Source organism: Sphaeramia orbicularis, chromosome 19 (genome assembly GCF_902148855.1).
Source record: "Sphaeramia orbicularis chromosome 19, fSphaOr1.1, whole genome shotgun sequence".
In the NCBI taxonomy this organism is placed as follows: Eukaryota; Metazoa; Chordata; class Actinopteri; order Kurtiformes; family Apogonidae; genus Sphaeramia; species Sphaeramia orbicularis.
Genome location: NC_043975.1, coordinates 44,588,450 through 44,609,609, shown reverse-complemented (window position 1 = coordinate 44,609,609; position 21,160 = coordinate 44,588,450). Strand labels below are relative to the sequence as shown.

The 21,160-nt window shown below is 35.1% G+C and overlaps 1 protein-coding gene across 1 annotated transcript in view; it reads left to right on the top strand.

The window, feature by feature from the left end:
- shisa8b (shisa family member 8b) overlaps positions 1-21,160 on the top strand; it is a 108,180-nt gene that overhangs the window by 46,401 nt on the left and 40,619 nt on the right. The window contains exon 3 of the mRNA XM_030121964.1: positions 15,194-15,318. Within this exon, the coding sequence (XP_029977824.1) occupies positions 15,194-15,318 (125 nt within the window). The remainder of the gene's footprint in view (positions 1-15,193; positions 15,319-21,160) is intronic.

Below are 21,160 nucleotides of genomic sequence, written 5' to 3'. Positions count from 1 at the left end.
GTGTGTTTCTATTGTAAATGTGTGTGTTTCTACTGTAAGTGTGTGTGTTTCTATTGTAAATGTGTGTGTTTCTATTTTAAATGTGTGTGTTTCTACTGTAAGTGTGTGTGTTTCTATTGTAAATGTGTGTGTTTCTACTGTAAATGTGTGTGTTTCTACCGTAAATGTGTGTGTTTCTATTGTAAATGTGTGTGTTCTACTGTAAATGTGTGTGTCTTTCTATTGTTAATGTGTGTGTTTCTACTGTAAATGTGTGTGTTTCTACTGTGTGTGTGTTTCTACTGTAAATGTGTGTGTTTCTGTTGTAAATGTGTGTGTTTCTACTGTAAATGTGTGTTTCTAAAGTAAATGTGTGTGTTTCTACTGTAAATGTGTGTGTTTCTATTGTAAATGTGTGTTTCTGTTGTAAATGTGTGTGTTTCTGTTGTAAATATGTGTGTTTCTACTGTAAATGTGTGTGTTTCTATTATAAATGTTTGTGTTTTTACTGTAAATGTGTGTGTTTCTATTGTAAATGTGTGTTTCTGTTGTAAATGTGTGTGTTTCTACTGTAAATCTGTGTGTTTCTATTGTAAATGTGTGTGTTTCTGTTGTAAATGTGTGTGTTTCTACTGTAAATGTGTGTGTGTTTCTATAGTAAATGTTTGTGTTTCTACTGTAAAAGTTTCTTTCTATTGTAAATGTGTGTGTTTCTACTGTAAATGTTTCTATTCTAAATGTGTGTTTTTCTACTGTAAATGTGTGTGTTTCTATTATAAATGTTTGTGTTTCTACTGTAAATGTGTGTGTTTCTATTGTAAATGTGTGTGTTTGTACTGTAAATGTGTGTGTTTCTACTGTAAGTGTGTGTGTTTCTATTGTAAATGTGTGTGTTTCTACTGTAAATGTGTGTGTTTCTACTGTAAGTGTGTGTGTTTCTATTGTAAATGTGTGTGTTTCTATTGTAAATGTGTGTTTCTACTGTAAATGTGTGTGTTTCTATTATAAATGTTTGTGTTTCTACTGTAAATGTGTGTGTTTCTATTGTAAATGTGTGTTTCTGTTGTAAATGTGTGTGTTTCTACTGTAAATCTGTGTGTTTCTATTGTAAATGTGTGTGTTTCTGTTGTAAATGTGTGTGTTTCTACTGTAAATGTGTGTGTGTTTCTATAGTAAATGTTTGTGTTTCTACTGTAAAAGTTTCTTTCTATTGTAAATGTGTGTGTTTCTACTGTAAATGTTTCTATTCTAAATGTGTTTTTCTACTGTAAATGTGTGTGTTTCTATTATAAATGTTTGTGTTTCTACTGTAAATGTGTGTGTTTCTATTGTAAATGTGTGTGTTTGTACTGTAAATGTGTGTGTTTCTACTGTAAGTGTGTGTGTTTCTATTGTAAATGTGTGTGTTTCTACTGTAAATGTGTGTATTTCTACTGTAAGTGTGTGTGTTTCTATTGTAAATGTGTGTGTTTCTATTGTAAATGTGTGTGTTTCTACTGTAAATGTGTTTCTACTGTAAATGTGTGTTTCTATTGTAAATGTGTGTGTTTCTACTGTAAATGTGTGTTTCTATTGTAAATGTGTGTGTTTCTATTGTAAATGTGTGTGTTTCTATTGTAAATGTGTGTGTTTCTACTGTAAGTGTGTGTGTTTCTATTGTAAATGTGTGTGTTTCTATTGTAAATGTGTGTGTTTCTACTGTAAGTGTGTGTGTTTCTATTGTAAATGTGTGTGTTTCTACCGTAAATGTGTGTGTTTCTATTGTTAATGTGTGTGTTTCTATTGTAAATGTGTGTGTTTCTACTGTAAGTGTGTGTGTTTCTATTGTAAATGTGTGTGTTTCTACTGTAAATGTGTGTGTTTTCTACCGTAAATGTGTGTGTTTCTACTGTAAATGTGTGTGTTTCTATTGTTAATGTGTGTGTTTCTACTGTAAATGTGTGTGTTTCTACTGTGTGTGTGTTTCTACTGTAAATGTGTGTGTTTCTGTTGTAAATGTGTGTGTTTCTACTGTAAATGTGTGTGTTTCTACTGTAAATGTGTGTGTTTCTATTGTAAATGTGTGTTTCTGTTGTAAATGTGTGTGTTTCTGTTGTAAATGTGTGTGTTTCTACTGTAAATGTGTGTGTCTATTATAAATGTTTGTGTTTCTACTGTAAATGTGTGTGTTTCTGTTGTAAATGTGTGTGTTTCTACTGTAAATGTGTGTGTTTCTATAGTAAATGTTTGTGTTTCTATTGTAAATGTGTGTGTTTCTACTGTAAATGTGTGTGTGTTTCTATAGTAAATGTTTGTGTTTCTACTGTAAAAGTTTCTTTCTATTGTAAATGTGTGTGTTTCTACTGTAAATGTGTGTGTTTCTATTATAAATGTTTGTGTTTCTACTGTAAATGTGTGTGTTTCTATTGTAAATGTGTGTTTCTGTTGTAAATGTGTGTGTTTCTACTGTAAATCTGTGTGTTTCTATTGTAAATGTGTGTGTTTCTGTTGTAAATGTGTGTGTTTCTACTGTAAATGTGTGTGTTTCTATAGTAAATGTTTGTGTTTCTACTGTAAAAGTTTCTTTCTATTGTAAATGTGTGTGTTTCTACTGTAAATGTTTCTATTCTAAATGTGTGTTTTTCTACTGTAAATGTGTGTGTTTCTATTATAAATGTTTGTGTTTCTATTGTAAATGTGTGTGTTTCTACTGTAAATGTGTGTATTTCTACTGTAAGTGTGTGTGTTTCTATTGTAAATGTGTGTGTTTCTACTGTAAATGTGTTTCTACTGTAAATGTGTGTGTTTCTATTGTAAATGTGTGTGTTTCTACTGTGTGTGTGTTTCTATTGTAAATGTGTGTGTTTCTACTGTAAGTGTGTGTGTTTCTATTGTAAATGTGTGTGTTTCTACTGTAAATGTGTGTGTTTCTACCGTAAATGTGTGTGTTTCTACTGTAAATGTGTGTGTTTCTACTGTAAATGTGTGTGTTTCTATTGTTAATGTGTGTGTTTCTACTGTAAATGTGTGTGTTTCTACTGTGTGTGTGTTTCTACTGTAAAAGTGTGTGGTTCTGTTGTAAATGTGTGTGTTTCTACTGTAAATGTGTGTGTTTCTATTGTAAATGTGTGTTTCTGTTGTAAATGTGTGTGTTTCTGTTGTAAATGTGTGTGTTTCTACAGTAAATGTGTGTGTTTCTATTATAAATGTTTGTGTTTCTACTGTAAATGTGTGTGTTTCTATTGTAAATGTGTGTTTCTGTTGTAAATGTGTGTGTTTCTACTGTAAATCTGTGTGTTTCTACTGTAAATGTGTGTGTTTCTGTTGTAAATGTGTGTGTTTCTACTGTAAATGTGTGTGTTTCTATAGTAAATGTTTGTGTTTCTACTGTAAAAGTTTCTTTCTATTGTAAATGTGTGTGTTTCTACTGTAAATGTTTCTATTCTAAATGTGTGTTTTTCTACTGTAAATGTGTGTGTTTCTATTATAAATGTTTGTGTTTCTACTGTAAATGTGTGTGTTTCTATTGTAAATGTGTGTGTTTCTACTGTAAATGTGTGTGTTTCTACTGTAAGTGTGTGTGTTTCTATTGTAAATGTGTGTGTTTCTACTGTAAATGTGTGTGTTTCTACCGTAAATGTGTGTGTTTCTATTGTAAATGTGTGTGTTTCTACTGTACGTGTGTGTGTGTTTCTATTGTTAATGTGTGTGTTTCTACTGTAAATGTGTGTGTTTCTACTGTGTGTGTGTTTCTACTGTAAAAGTGTGTGGTTCTGTTGTAAATGTGTTTGTTTCTACTGTAAATGTGTGTTTCTAATGTAAATGTGTGTGTTTCTACTGTAAATGTGTGTTTCTATTGTAAATGTGTGTTTCTGTTGTAAATGTGTGTGTTTCTGTTGTAAATGTGTGTTTCTACTGTAAATGTGTGTGTTTCTATTATAAATGTTTGTGTTTCTACTGTAAATGTGTGTGTTTCTGTTGTAAATGTGTGTGTTTCTACTGTAAATGTGTGTGTTTCTATTGTAAATGTTTGTGTTTCTGTTGTAAATGTGTGTGTTTCTACTGTAAATGTGTGTTTCTATTGTAAATGTGTGTTTCTGTTGTAAATGTGTGTGTTTCTGTTGTAAATGTGTGTTTCTACTGTAAATGTGTGTGTTTCTATTATAAATGTTTGTGTTTCTACTGTAAATGTGTGTGTTTCTGTTGTAAATGTGTGTGTTTCTACTGTAAATGTGTGTGTTTCTATTGTAAATGTGTGTGTTTCTGTTGTAAATGTGTGTGTTTCTACTGTAAATGTGTGTGTTTCCATAGTAAATGTTTGTGTTTCTACTGTAAATTTGTGTGTTTCTATTGTAAATGTGTGTGTTTCTACTGTAAAAGTTTCTATTCTAAATGTGTGTTTTTCTACTGTAAATGTGTGTGTTTCTATTATAAATGTTTGTGTTTCTACTGTAAATGTGTGTGTTTCTATTGTAAATGTGTGTGTTTATATAGTAAATGTTTGTGTTTCTACTGTAAATGTGGGTTTCTATTGTAAATGTGTGTGTTTATATTGTAAATGTGTATGTTTCTATTGTAAATGTGTGTGTTTCTACCATAAATGTGTGTGTTTCTACCGTAAATGTGTGCGTTTCTACTGTAAATGTGTGTGTTTCTGTTGTAAATGTGACTCTTGTCTGTGGCTGCACATTGGTTTTTCATGCAGACCCAAATACTGTTGAACAGACAGTTGAACAAACAGTTGAGTCAGATTTTTTTGGCCCTATCCAAGACTCTTCATGTGTCCCTTCATCCCGATCCTTTAGTACACAGGTGTCAAACATGTGGCCCAGGGACCAAATCCCTTGGGATGAATTTGTGAAATGCAAAAATTACACTAAAATATTAACAATCCTTTTAGTTCAGATTCCACATTCAGACCAGTTCGATCTCAAAGTAGGCAGGATTCAGTCAAATATTATCATAAGAACATATAAATAATGACAGCTCCAAATGTTTCTCTTTGTAAATGTAAATATTTTCATATATTTACACTAAAACAAAGAATAATTTTGCAAAAAATGTGAATAACCTGAACAAATATGAACAACCTGATGTCTTGATTTGATTTGTTTATTTATTTCGGTTTTTGATTTATTTATTTCGAACATGCAAAGAAACAAAATAAAACAAAACAAAATAAAACATTTAAATGGACAGAATCTATCTTCAAGCACATACAAGTCTGAATTTTGCATGATCGAAAAGGAGTAGGAAGAAGTATAAACTTAAGAGAAGATTGTTGTACTTACGTAATTGTTAATTATTTACAAAATTGGACTTACGTCTTAAGAGAAGTACAATTTTTACAATATTCTGCCCGTTATTAAATATTTTGAGTGTTTGTAGATCCACTGTGATCTCTACATTATAATGTACATGTGTAAATAATAAATTGAAGCAGAATATTGTTAAAATTACACTTATTTTTTCAGTTTGTTCATGTTATTCACATCTTTTGAAAGGATAGTTTGTAGATATAACCCTTTTCATAATGTAAATTAACTTTTTTCACTCTAAAACATAGAGAAAAGTTTGGAGTTGACAGTATTTATATATTATGTTTTTATTTTACTGGTTCGGCCCACTGCAGATCAAATTCAGTTGAATCTGGCCCCTGAACTAAAATGAGTTTGACACCACTGCTTTAGTAGCACTGTTTGCAACACTACCCCATTCAGTGACCTAACCAAACCCTGAGGCAGATTTTATAGCTTTTCTTTCATTATTAGTGAGGAGTAGGATCTCGCTATGTTGAAAATCTCCACTTTCTCCAGTTTGAAAGCTGGATCAAAGATGCTCTCCATTTTAGTAGATTGGAAAAGATTAAGTTTACCCTACGAGGCTCTACAGCTAAATTGTTTATTAAATTGCAACATTTTTTTGACTATGTTCAAACTTAACAATTTCATGACATACCTCCCTGAGCTGGCTTTAGAGGGTATGCACGTGACATCACCGCTAGCGGAAGTCACCACGGTTAACGTCCACTGAGTGGCATAAAGAGGGAGATGAGTAACGGCTTTGGCTTGAATACTGCGAAAACTTTAGAACAATCGAAAAAATGGGGAAGAGCTGTTGTGTCATTGATTGCACAAATAGGTTTAAAAAGCACTCTGAGCTATCGTTTTACCGGCGACCTAAAGCCAAAGACAGAAGAACCAGATGGATCGCTGCAATTCGTAGAAATAACTGGAATCCAGACAACAAAACCTAGATTTATGGTTGCCATTTCGTGTCAGATAACGTTAATTTATGCTGTATTCTTGTGTAAAATCATACCTTAAATTACATACTGTTTTGGCTAACTTTACTTCTTAGTAAAGCTCTTAATGTTAGCATCTGTCATTTAGTTCTATATTTCAGAACTGAAACGTTTTTGTCTTCAATTGTGTGATTATGAACCTTGTGCTCTACATGATTTATAAACTAGCTTAAACTGAGGCTAACCTAGTTTTCCAAATAAGGGGGTACTCTAGCACAAAGCTGTTGTAGCTGCGTAGTATTTGATGTTAACTCTACTTAAATCTCCACAGTACCAGTAGATCATCCACTCACTTGGGTCAATACTAAGGGTTCAACTCCAGTAAATCAGTAGTGAACTGTGAGCACTACTGCTGGGCCTTTACTGTAATGAACTGAGTACGGTGACTGAACCCGAGTGCAAGACCCGGAAGCAGACGTAAAAGTTCAACGTGTTTATTAAACACAGGTTCAACTGACAAGTCAAGGATTGTGAAAAAATACAGATTCTTGAGGGTACAGAGTTCTGGGTTCTTCTCGGGGTTTGTAAAGCGGATCGGAGACGGACCCTCACAGCCTGGACCGAAAACACACGTTGGGTATCTGACTAGGGGAGAGCAGAGGGAGGTCAGGAAACAGACCAGGTCATACACAAAGAGGCAAACGGATAGGCAACAGTACATTGGGTTTAGACAAGCTCACGTACCGGTAAAACAGGCAAAAGGTCGAACACACGTTGAAGCAACAATAGCAGAGGCACAGACAGGGAACGGGCAAAAAGGCAGAGGTCCAGAACAACAATCCAGGTCAAAAACAGGCAGACAAACAAACAGGATCAAAAACACTGGTAAGTAACACACAAGATGATACGAACTGGCACAGGACAGGGGAAAACACAGGGCTTAAATACACAAGAGGGAGGGAAGACAATGAGACACAGGTGGAGCAAATCAGGGCGGGGACAGGTAATCACACACAGGTGGACTGATTAGGGAAGGGAAGCAAAGACACCACACATGACACATGAGGAGAACTTAACAAAATAAAACAGGAAGTGACAGACAAAACACACAAGACAGACAAAACCAGACTAATGTCTGGTGGCAGATGTGACATTTACCTTGGCAATCACCACCAAGAAAATACGTCTGCACTGACAGAAAACCTCAAAAACAATAGTATGTTGAACTGAAAGCACTCACCAGCTGTAATCCTCTAATTAACGATAACGAGGATGTCAACAACTCTTTGTCTTTTGGATGCTTTCAGCCTTTGCATTGGGGATTTTCCCAGCGTTGAAATCAGGTTCATATAAATGTCAGGATACATGATTTCTGTCCACATATCAATGTTCGTAGGCTGCTTGTTGTTTGGTAGCTTGTATGGATCCATGTCCAGTCCAGCTGCCTTTAGTTTCATGTTATATTCCACATTTTCCCGGTCTCGCTGTAGTTACTGCTATGCTCCGCCATGTTGAGCAGGTTGGTTTTTGCCACTCAGTCTGACCTAGAGGGGCGTGGCCCAGGGGGGAAGTGACGTATGTGCATTCCCTCTATAGAGGTTTTTCTTTTTTATATTATGATGTAGAGTATGTGACCTAATATTTAACCACCAATGCTGTCTGCTTATGTAAAATTCTTTTCTGGATGGGCCATGTTTTGTAATATAGGTTTTAGCAAACACGTTTCTCTGAACACTGTGACGCTTTATGGCTGGGTGTTAATTTGACTCGGTTTTTAGTTATTTTTCTTCCTGTTTTCTCGGTGATATTTTGTACCTATGTCTAAATGTAAGTTTGCGTCACAAACTTTGTTACATTTGTTCAGGACGATAGGTGGCTTGCTTTGTGATTAGGAGTGTAAGAAAATATCGGTTCTGCAATATATCATGATATTTCATTTCACAATACTGTATCGATATTAAAAAGTACTGTCTCGATATTTTTAGGTATTTATTCAAATGCAGATATTGTGGAGGTTCATTTTTATTTTTTTTGTTTTTCTTTTTTATTTTACATTTTATTTATTATTTTTTAACACTCTTTTATTAAATATTAGTTCCTTTGTTGGGATTGAACTAAAATACTGTTCTGATGTTAGTTCTGAACTAATAGAATATGAACATTTGAACAGGATCTGAAACTGTAATGTCTGTAAAACAGAATTTCAGTTTGAACACAGGAACATTTTGTGATATAGCATTAGATCCTGTTGGGATCAAATAAAAATGTGTTTAGTATTTGTAAATATTTCTGCTGTAATTCAATTCTTCAAGGAAATATTCATTTAAAAAAAAAAAAAAGCCTTTTTAACAGTACCATAATATATCGTATCATGATCCTAGTATTGGGATTTGTATCGTATCGCCATATTCTTGCTGATACACAGTCCTATTTGTGATGTTTTTGTTTGTTTTGTTGTTTGTGTTTTATATATGTTCTGTAAAAAACTCAATAAAAAATAGCTGTGGAAAAAAAAAAAAAAAAAAAAAAAAGGACCTTTAGTTGGACCAGGCATTAAAATGAACAAGAAACTGAACAAAACAAGGGGTGGTTTAATCATTTTTTCCGTAACTGTATGTATTATCTTTTGGGTTTGATGTTGGTGTGGAGGAGCTGAAAACAGACACTGAAGACCTTCAAGTGTGAATGCTTCTGTAGGACATTAATGATTCCATTTCAAGTTCATGCAGGAGTCACTTTTTGGCAAAACTCCCTGATGTTCCACAGCTGTAGACAGACTATTGGTGGACTATTTGGACCAAAGTCGTCCTTTTCCTGTGTCTGTGTGTGTTCTAGTGTGTGTGTTTTGTGTACCTGTGTGTGTCGTCGACGCTGAACACATGAGCTTCATTAGCAGAACAGAAGCACCGCTGTTTGAATTATTGATCAAGGGAGAGAATACCATCGACACTGTAAACTCAGCAAATGCACAGGGAGTGGAAATGTGGAAAAGTGTTTATTCAAAGTGATGAGAGTGTGTGACAGCGGAGGAGGAGGAGGAGCAGGAGGAGGAGCAGGAGGAGGAGGAGGTGTGGCCAAAGTGTGTCTGCAGAGAGGGACGATAGAGTGGGAAAAAGGCCTGGTGGAGGTCACATGTTCATGAAATCTGAGACACTAGATACAGAATTTTATTAAAAGTCATTCTGAGACATTAGCGAACTAACACAGATTTATATGAATCCAGTCTGGTGAAGTTCTTCAGTGTCTGTTTTCTGCTCCTCTACAGCACCATCAAACCCCAAAAGGTGAAGTGTACGTCATCTGGGATTATTATTTTACAAACTGAGTCTGATTTCCTGTCTTTCACTGCATGTATTGGGAAAAAGTAATAAAAATAATGATGATAATAATAATAATAATAATAATAATAATAATAATAATAATAATAATAATAATAATACATCGGTTTTATATAGCGCTTTTCTAAGTACTCAAAGACGCCTTACAAAAAGTAAAAGTAAAACATTAAAAACTAAGTATTTATTTATTGATTGATTGATTGTTTCACTCTGGAAAAAATCTAAATCTTACCAAGTGTATTTTTCTCATTTCTTGTCCAAATATCTCATCACACTTAAATTCAAACAGAATCACCTAAAGACAAACTTTACAGTGAGAATAAGAACTGATTTATAGACAATAGATCTGGAAAATTTGATTTCAAGAAATTTTACCAAGATAATTTACACTTGTCCATTGGCAGATTTTTTTTTCTTTTTGCTTGAATTAAGAAAAAAAAAAAAAAAAAAAAAAAAAAAAAAAAAAAAAAAAAAAAAAATATATATATATATATATATATATATATATATATATATATATATCTTGAATTAAGCAAAAAAAAAAAAAAAAAAAACTTAAATTAAGCAAAAAAAAAAAAAAAACTTGAATTAAGCAAAGAAATCTTGACTTCAGCAAAAAAAAAAATCTTGAATAAAGATTAAATGAAATAAATGAATTAAATGTAGAATAATACTGGATTTTCACAGAAGAATGCAAAATATTGAGCCTATTATTAGAATAAATGGTGATAAATCACTTAAAAATAGAGTTTAAAATAGTGAAAATAGAAAGAATAGAATAGAAAATCAGGAAAAAAAAAGAGTTAAAAATAGAGAAATAATCATTTGTGAACTGCCATAAAAGTAGCAGTGGGTCTTTCTGGGTTAAACTGGTGTGTGTGTGTGTGTGTGTGTGTGTGTGTGTGTGTGTGTGTGTGTGTGTGTGTGTTGTGTGTGTGTAGGTGTGTGTGTGCGCGTGTGTGTGTGTGCGTGTGCATGTGCATGTGTGTGTCTCCTCTTACTCTTATGACCCAGGTTACTCAGGTTCACTGCACAAACTTCATGTTCAATTACTCCATCTCTCATTGGAAGACTCCACTTCTGATTTGACGTCCATGTGTGTTCCATGGATGGGATGCATTAGTGAACACATGCTCCTCTGGGATGAAAGGATCTACTGTAAATACATTTCCTGTGTATGTCAGCGCTGCTTGTGTACAACACAGGTCCAGCTGTTGTTCTCAGGAGACCAGAAGGACACATGGGTGAGGGGAACAGATGTCACAGATGAAGACCCAACCATGAAATGTCTTCAGTAGAAGGAGAAATCAACATTAAATCGATTATAACCAGTTTATTTTAACCCTTAAAGACCCAAATACACACCCTTAACCTTTAAAGACCCAAACATCTACCTTTAACCCTGACAGACCCAAACGTCCACTTTTAACCCTTACAGACCCAAACATCCACCTTCAACCCTTAAAGACCCAAACATCCTCCTTTAACCCTTAAAGACCCAAACATCCACCTTTAACCCTTAAAGACCCAAACATCCACCTTTAACCCTTAAAGACCCAAACGTCCACCTTTAACCCTTAAAGACCCAGACATCCACCTTTAACCCTTAAAGACCCAGACATCCACCTTTAACCCTTAAAGACCCAGATGTCCACCTTTAACCCTCAAAGACCCAAACATCCACCTTCAACCCTTAAAGACCCAAACATCCACCTTTAACCCTTAAAGACCCAAACGTCCACCTTTAACCCTTAAAGACCCAGACATCCACCTTTAACCCTTAAAGACCCAGATGTCCACCTTTAACCCTCAAAGACCCAAACATCCACCTTCAACCCTTAAAGACCCAAACATCCACCTTTAACCCTTAAAGACCCAAACATCCACCTTTAACCCTTAAAGACCCAAACGTCCACTTTTAACCCTTAAAGACCCAAACATCGACCTTTAACCCTTAAAGACCCAGATGTCCACCTTTAACCCTCAAAGACCCAAACGTCCACCTTTAACCCTTAAAGACCCAAACGTCCTCCTTTAACCCTCAAAGACCCAAACATCTACCTTTAACCCTTAAAGACCCAAACGTCCACCTTTAACCCTTACAGACCCAAACGTCCACTTTTAACCCTTACAGACCCAAACGTCCACCTTTAACCCTCAAAGACCCAAACGTCCACCTTTAACCCTTAAAGACCCAAACGTCCACTTTTAACCCTCAAAGACCCAAACATCCACCTTCAACCCTTAAAGACCCAGACATCCACCTTCAACCCTTAAAGACCCAAACATCCTCCTTTAACCCTTAAAGACCCAAACATCCTCCTTTAACCCTTAAAGACCCAAACATCCACCTTTAACCCTTAAAGACCCAAACGTCCACCTTTAACCCTTAAAGACCCAGACATCCACCTTTAACCCTTACAAACCCAAACGTCCACCTTTAACCCTTAAAGACCCAGACATCCACCTTTAACCCTTACAAACCCAAATGTTCACCTTTAACCCTTAAAGACCCAAACATCCACCTTTAACCCTTAAAGACCCAAACGTCCACTTTTAACCCTTAAAGACCCAAACATCGACCTTTAACCCTTAAAGACCCAGATGTCCACCTTTAACCCTCAAAGACCCAAACGTCCACCTTTAACCCTCAAAGACCCAAACGTCCTCCTTCAACCCTCAAAGACCCAAACATCTACCTTTAACCCTTAAAGACCCAAACGTCCACCTTTAACCCTTAAAGACCCAGACATCCACCTTTAACCCTTACAAACCCAAATGTTCACCTTTAACCCTTAAAGACCCAAACGTCCTCCTTTAACCCTTAAAGACCCAAACGTCCACCTTTAACCCTTAAAGACCCAAACGTCCACCTTTAACCCTTAAAGACCCAAACATCCTCCTTTAACCCTTAAAGACCCAAACGTCCACCTTTAACCCTTAAAGACCCAAACGTCCTCCTTTAACCCTTAAAGACCCAAACGTCCTCCTTTAACCCTTAAAGACCCAAACGTCCACCTTTAACCCTTAAAGACCCAAAACGTCCACCTTTAAACCTTAAAGACCCAAACGTCCACCTTTAACCCTTAAAGGACCCAAACATCCTCCTTTAACCCTTAAAGACCCAAACGTCCTCCTTTCACCCTTAAAGACCCAAACGTCCTCCTTAACCCTTAAAGACCCAAACATCCTCCTTTAACCTTAAAGACCAAACATCCTCCTTTAACCCTTAAAGGACCCAACGTCCTCCTTTAACCCTTAAAGACCCAACGTCCTCCTTTTAACCCTTAAAGACCAAAATGTCCTCCTTTAAACCCTTAAAGACCCAAATGTCCTCCTTTAAACCCTTAAAGACCCAAACGTCCACCTTGTAAACCTAAACCAATCTACTGATCTAAACTGTGTAATTCCTGTTTATACACTAATCCTATCAGTCCATGTCAATAATTGGTGTAAAATACAGTTCTTCATCTTTTCATGGTCATCAGATATGACCATATTTGGACGTTCAAAGGCTCCGTAGTTACGGTGGAAACACCATCATCTTCTCTAACATTGATTCCCCAGTAAAACCCATGGAGTTGGATCAGTGACAGTGGATGGACACATTCGGTTTATGTTCCGTTAATGACAGATTGGACTGAAAAAGACACTGTTTATTCAGTTTTCTCTCTTTCTGATATAATAACCCTCAAATGTAATCTCAGCATAATGATTAAAGTACAGGATCAGTAATTATAGGAAGACACCTCTTTTTTTTTTTTTTTTAACTTAAGTTTTTATTCAAATTTTATGAACACATAATCAGCAAAAACAAAAAACCAACAAACAACCTTTCTTGGGTTAACAACACGACCTTATATTGACATTATTCAGTCCTTCCTCCATTCTGGGTTCTGTATTCAGTCCATTTATTCCATTTTTTGTCCATTCGTGCTTCTTGTAGTTGCAGTTTGTCAGTTATTTTTTTTCCATTATATATATGTAGTCCTTCAGTAATTGTGATCCATTGGGCCTGTGTTGGTGCTTCCGTCTTTCTCCAGTTCCTTTTTTTTTTTACAGCCACTAAAAGTACTTTAACCAAGTATATGTCATTTCCCACTACATTTCCAACAGATAAGTTACACAAATACAGTCCATCACAGCACATTGGAATCTCATACCGCATTATTTGTTGAAATTCTCCACACACCGTCTCCCAAAACAGTTATTTTCGCACATTTCTAAAAAAATACGTGTGATCTACATCAATGAAAAAGCAAAATGGAGAGGATAATAATATGATAAATGGTGATAAATCACTTAAGAGAGATTAAATGGACAGAAAAATTAATTTGGAACTAAAACTAACACAAAAGTAGCACTGGGTCTTTATGGGTTAAATTTTCTCCTGTTTGGTTTAACAGATATACTTTAAAAACCAGCAGGGACAAAAAAAAAAAGAAAGAAAAAAAAAAAGTAATGAGAAAAAAATTATACTGTTTTATATAAGATGTCATCAAAGACCAGACACTTTATTTATTTATGTATTTATTTAATTTTTCTTGTGTTTATCAAAGCCCTGGTATCCTTATCATTAGTATCTAAACCAGGGGTCTCAAACATGTGTCCCAGGGGCCAAATGCGGCCCACCAAAGGTTCCAATCTGGCCCCTGGGATGAATTTGTAAAGTGTAAAAATTCCACAGTCAAGGCTGTCAAACTCATTTTAGTTCAGGTTCCACATACAGACCAATATGATCTACAGTCAGATAATAACAGCAGAAGAACCAACAAAAAAGAATGACTCCAGATTTTCTTCTCGGTTTGATGTGAAAAAAATAATATTACATTATGTGTATAAATATAAACTTCAATTTTTTTTTCTTTGTTTTAGTGCAAAAAATAACATTAAATTATGAAAATATTTACATTTACAAACTATCCTGTAACAATAAAATGTGAATAATCTGAACAAATATGAACAACCTGAAATGTCTAAAGAAAATTCCGCACAATTTGAACTCTTTTCTGCCTGTTCCTCAGTGTTTAGTGTCTTTGTAGATCTGATCCATAACACACATGTAGAAATGATAAGTTGAGGCAGAATATTGTTAAAATTGCACTGATTTTTCTTAGGAAATTTCAGTTTTTTTTTCAGGTTATTCACATCTTTTTTGTTTGGATAGTTTATAAAAGTAAGTATTTTCATAATTTAATGGAGATTTTTTTTTTTTGCACTAAAACAAAGACAAAAATTTGGAGTTGTCATTATTTATAGATTATTATTTTATTATTTTACTGGTCTGGCCCACTGGAGATCAAATCAGGCTGAATGTGGAACCTGAAAGAACATGAGTTTGAGAGCCCTGTTCTAAACCCAACTTTTAAAAAAACGTGCTTATACTTTTATAGAATTTCAGCAAAAACCCCTTCCTTCCACCTTTCTTTTTGGGGTAAATACATGTGTGATTTGCAGAATGACTGATGACTGGGTGTTGTTAATCTGACTGTAATATTTATGCGCTATTTTTCACAGATCTTCATTTACTATTTAGTGCATGTTATAATTCTGTTAAAACAGCTTCTTCTCCAGCTTCTACTACAGGCATGAGTGAAATTATAATAATGACCCAATAAAACCAAAAAGTCTGTGTATGTGTGTTGGTCTCCAGGACGTTGACGGACCTGCTGAAACAGCAGGGGGGTGAGGTGAGCTCCGTGGAGAACACCACAGCCAGTCCGTCCAGTGGAGGACGAGCCAACGGCACCTCCTCCAGGATGTTACGCAGCAGGAGTGGTGAGTACAGCACATTTAGAAAGAAAAGGCAACGGCCGCAGCTCCAGACTGAAACCACTAGACCCTTAGAATATTCCCCCTTTTTTCTGTTCCGTCGTCTGTGTAAATGAAATGGTGGATCATCTGGTTCCACCTCTGGAACTCCTCTGGAGGTACACTGTAAGACCAGATAAGTTGAGTTTACTTTAAAAAACTGAGTAAACCTGTTTGGGATGTAACGATATGAAAATTTCATATCATGGTTATTGTGACCAAAATTATCACGGTTATTATTATTATGGCGATATTGTTGAAATTGTGCTCAAAATGTTCAAAAAGTACTAATACACACACTGAAATCATTTAACCAAGCTGTAATTAAAAAAATAAAAAATAAATTAAATAATTGCTACAATGTACTTTCTCTTGGCAGAAACATTCAGGTATTAACCCTTAGTGGTCTGAGCCTATTTTGGCCGTTTTTCAGTACTTTTGATTTTGCCTTTATAAACTGTATAAACAAATGTTTACTATATCCTTGTTTGGTATCTTTTTTCAGCACAACTTCATCTATCTTATCTGCCTATTATTTTTTCACTTTAACCTACTATATCAACACAAAAGGACCAAAAACACACACAAAACATTTAAAATCTGATTTGAAAAATGTATATAATTTATTGCAGAAATGGCACAAAGATGCTTAACAAACCTTTCAAAGAGTTTAAAAGTGAATGTTGGTTCCAAATATTAGGCATATAAAATTAAAATTGTAATAAATTAACACTATACTCAAATATTTGACATAAAAGCAGATCTTTACATAGGTGTTGTCTGCGGTAATCAAACACAGTTATCATGATAATTAGAATTTAAACAGTAATACTAACCGTTGGCAATTTTACAGTGGTTTATTGTTATACCGGTAATCGTAACATCCCTAAAACCGGTTGCCTTAAAAAATGTAAGTAATGAATAATGAAAACTTGAGTGTATTAAACTTAAATGCTTGATTTGAATGGAATTGCTATTTTAAGTACAACACACTAAATGACAAATTAATTTAACTTCAAATTTGTTGCAATGTCAATTGCTTTGTATGATCATTAGACTTAATATCATCAGTTCATTGCACTCCATTCCATGTTAATTAAATTTAAATTAAAATCTTTTACAATATAAATTGCTTTATGAAATTATTCAACTTAATATATCCTCCTGAGACCCAGCAATGCAGTTTTGTCCTCTGTAGGGGACAAAAGTTTGACAGTTTTACTTAACAAATGCTGTCTATTGCAAAGGACATTCCATTAGAAAATAAATAAATAAATAAATACTAATTTCAAAAATGTATCTGAAAAAACTATTGCATTATACAGTTTCCAATCAAGACAATTGTTTAATAGTGATGTGATGTTCATGAACGAACTGAATCTTTTGAACGGCTCTTTGAAATGAATGATGGGAACTGAGTCTTTGTAAAGAGCAATTCTTTTATTTTTTATTTTTTTATTAACAACAGTTATTAATCACTGTTGTGTTTTGTGCAATTTTTACCGTATGTTTACACACAATTATTGTTCTTGTTCTGAGGGAAAATGCACTACAGTTGTTAAGGTATTTAAGTAACTGCAATGATAAATCGCTTTTGTGTTTTGTGCATTTTTTCCGTATGTTTACACACATTTATTGTTCTTGTTTTGAGGAGAATAAAATGTTATTTCATCAGAAAATGTTTTATTTTCTTCTTCATTTTTAGGCTACAGACTAGTCCACATAATGTACCGTGATGTTTTTTGTCAAATTCCAGCATTTGCCTAATGTCACCTCTCATGTCATGTATTTAGCCCACATTTTAACTAATTTTTACGGTAAGATAATATTTACTGCCACACCAATTAAACACTTTTAAAATGTAATGTCAATCATCACATGTAGCATATTTAGTCATTAAAACATTGGTGTTTCAAAATAATGCAAAAAACATAAAAGAGCCAGTCTTTTGAACGGCTCTTTTCAGTGAACGGCTCCCTTCAAAGAACCAAAAGTTCCATCACGATAGTTTAATGTAAAAAGCTAAAATGTTCACTTTCTTGAGTCTCAGGAGGATATTGTAACGTGGTTGGAAGTTAAGCAGGAAGTTTGCTCAGTGTAATTTGCCAGTACAGGAAGTGCTTTTATTTTGGCAAGGCATCAAGATTCACATTGAACAAGAATAATTAAAGCTGAACAGTAAATCGATAGTTCTTCCTTTGGCTCTGACTCATGGTGCAGCTCTACAAAAATACAAAAACAAACACAAAAAGGCCAATAAACACTGACATACACACATTCGGTCCAAATGAACACTAACAGCACAACCCCACTGAACCCCTGCACAGAAAAAGAACACATTTACAACAACATGCCCATTACCCACAATGCAATGCACAGATAAAAAGGTGTGGTCATGACTAAAACTTAGTGATTTAAATCCATTCAGCTGAAACTTTTTTTGTACTTTCGACTATGTCTACAAATTAGTAAAATATACTGAACACTTTATAGTAATGGAATAAAATTGAAATCATTTAAGTACATCGTAATGAAAGCATTTTAGTAAATACAAAGTCCGGGCTTACAGTGTAGGAACAGAGCCCTGATAAAGGTGGAACCAGGGTTCAGGAACGCTCTGGAAAAGGAACACCTCTGGTTCCAACCAAGGTGGGATGTTTGGATGACGAATGTATGACAGAGGTGGAACTGGGGACACGCCCACATCCACCAGACAGGTGTGGAACTGGGGACACGCCCACATCCACCAGACAGGTGTGGAACTGGGGACACGCCCACATCCACCAGACAGGTGTGAAACTGGGGACACGCCCACATCCACCAGACAGGTGTGGAACTGGGGACACGCCCACATCCACCAGACAGGTGTGGAACTGGGGACACGCCCACATCCACCAGACAGGTGTGGAACTGGGGACACGCCCACATCCACCAGACAGGTGTGGAACTGGGGACACGCCCACATCCACCAGACAGGTGTGGAACTAGGGACACACCCACATCCACCAGACAGGTGTGGAACTTGGGACACACCCACATCCACCAGCTGTTGGCTCCTGGGGCAGAGGACTGTATCCATGAGAACATTTGTGGAACGGTGAAAGACTCTGCAGAGGTTAACAGCACCGCTATGGTTGGGGTATTTCAGACACACAGGTTTTCCATCCCACTCTCTGCTGTGGCTCCGCCCCTTTGATTGGTGAACACAGGTCCGCTGCGTAAAAGTCCACCTGTCTCACCTCTGTTCCTCCTTTGTCTTTTCTGTGAAAATCAGACAATGGAGGAAAACAGGTGGAATCACCATCTGACCTTTGACCTGGATCTGTGGAAAAGTGTCTTCTGAAAGTATGTTGAAGTGACACACTCCTTATGATGTTGGCCTCAAAAAAAAAAAAAACAAACAAACCTCCTCTCCTATTGTCTTCTGTCACTTATGCTACAGCCAAGGTTATTATCGTTAATGAAAACTATCGAAATGACAAAAACTAGAATTGTAAAAACATTTTCGTTAACTGAAATAAATAAAAACTATAATTAAAAGAAAAAAATGATAACTAACTGAAACTGTATTGTGTGTTTACAAAACTAACTAAAACAGATAAAACATGGATAAAATTCCCTTTGTTTTCATTTTTGTTAATGTTGGATTCATATGAAAGCGATTTATTTCCCTCGAGCACTTCACAGTCCGTCACTTGTGGTCACTTGTGGTTTCCAGTCGTCTTCTGGTCCCCACTCTACCTGGAAATATGGAAACTAAAGTTGGGAGAAAGCAGCAGAGTCCTGTCTGGGATTTATTTGAATATGACAGAGAAGAAGAGAAAAGATACGACAAAACTAAACGTAAACTAAAACTAAGCATTTAGAAAATAACGAAAAACTAACAAAAACTAGCAAACCTGCTGTAAAAACAAATTAAAACTAACTGAATTAGAGAAAAAAAAGTCAAAACTAAATAAAACTAAACTAGAATGAAAAATCCAAAACTATTATAACCTTGACTAGAGCACAGTCTGTTTCTACTGTGTGAAAGCAGGGAGACCCCTCAGCGGTGAAATGATATATTAATTAATAATATTAATTAATAATCATTTGCATAATTGTAAATATTCATGTAATTGTAACGAACAATGTAGGACAGAGGAATAACAGTGTTAGTAACAAAAAGTGAGAATAAAAACACCTTAAATATGTTTAAAACTACAAATGAACCATACTCTGTTCTAGTTTGTTTTTATGTCCCAACTCCAACCGTCCTCCTTTATCTGGGCTTGGGGACTGACTAAAGTGACCAAAAACAGACACTCTGGAGGAGTTACAAAGGCTCCGCCCACACAGCAGGTCTTAATGCACAATTCAGATTATTTAGTGAAATCTGATTTGTTTGTGTGTTGATTCATACACCACATTAAATGTGACTTCTATCAGTTTTGAGTCTGAAATAATGTGACCCTGAAGTGACCCACATACACTAAAGAGGTCCTGATGGAATATGTGACCACGCAGACACACACTGTGTTTACAGAAGGAAATATGGAGGGACTCAGAAGAGTGATGTTTGTCGCATTTCAATGACATGAAGGTCAGATAAATGCGACCTGGATGTTCAGACTGAAGTCACATTGGAAAATATCAGATACGTATCGGATTTAGGACCACATGTGAAAGTGGTCTGGGTCAGATTAGTGCTGTTCAGACTGTCATTAACAGATCAGATCCAGGTCACATTTACCTGCATCTGAACGGAGCCTTAGGTTGGTTATTTATTGGTTTGTTTAGTTTTTCTCTTCCTTTTCTTCACTTTGGTGTGGTTTTCCCCTTGGCCACACTGGCTGCAGTTGGTCATCCATCAGTCCATCCATCTGTCCAAAAACTTTGACATGCACTGATAAGTCAGGTCGAGGGTTTTCAAGTGTGCACATGTTATGTTTAACCTTACGGTCCGCTCAACAAGTGACAGTAAAACAGGAACATTTAGAACCAGGATATTTTAAATTTTAGATGTAAAGAACTTTGGGCTTCTTTATGTTGTTGTAAAGTGCTATATAAATCAACTTTGATTTGATTTGACCTTTGAATTAAGCAAAAAAAAAAAAAAAAGAATCTTGAATTAAGTAAAAAAAAATAAAAAATCCACCAATGGAACAAGTGAAAATTATCTTGGTCAGATTTCTTGAAATCAGATTGCTTGAATTAAGCAAAATAATCTTGAATTAAGAAAAAAAAATGTGATTTAGCAAAAATCTTGAATAAAGCAAAAAAAAAAAAAATCTTACCTACCTTATGGTCCACTCAACAAGTGACAGTAAAACAGGAACATTTAGAACCAGGACATTTTAAATTTTAGATGCAAAGCACTTTGGGCCTCTTTATGTTGTTGTAAAGTGCTATATACAGTAAATAAACGTTGATTTGAATTGAACTTTGAATTCAGCAAAAAAAAAAAAAATTGTATAAAGCAAAAAAATCTTGAATTAAGCAAAAAAAATGTGAATTAAGCAAGAAAAAATCTTGAATTATGTAAAAAGAAATCTTGAATTAAGCAAGAAAATATATTGAATTACACACAAAAAAAAAAATATCTTGAATTAAGCCAAAAAAAAAAAAATCTGTCAATGGAACAAGTGAAAATTTTCTTGTTTAGATTAGTTGAAGTTGAAGTAGAAACCAGATTTTCCAGATCTATGGTCTATAAATCAGTTCTTATAGCTCCCTGAAAAGTCCCTCTTTAGGGGATTCTTTCTGATTTTATGTGTGATGAGATATTTGGACTAGAAATGAGACAAATACTCTTGGTCAGATTTAGATT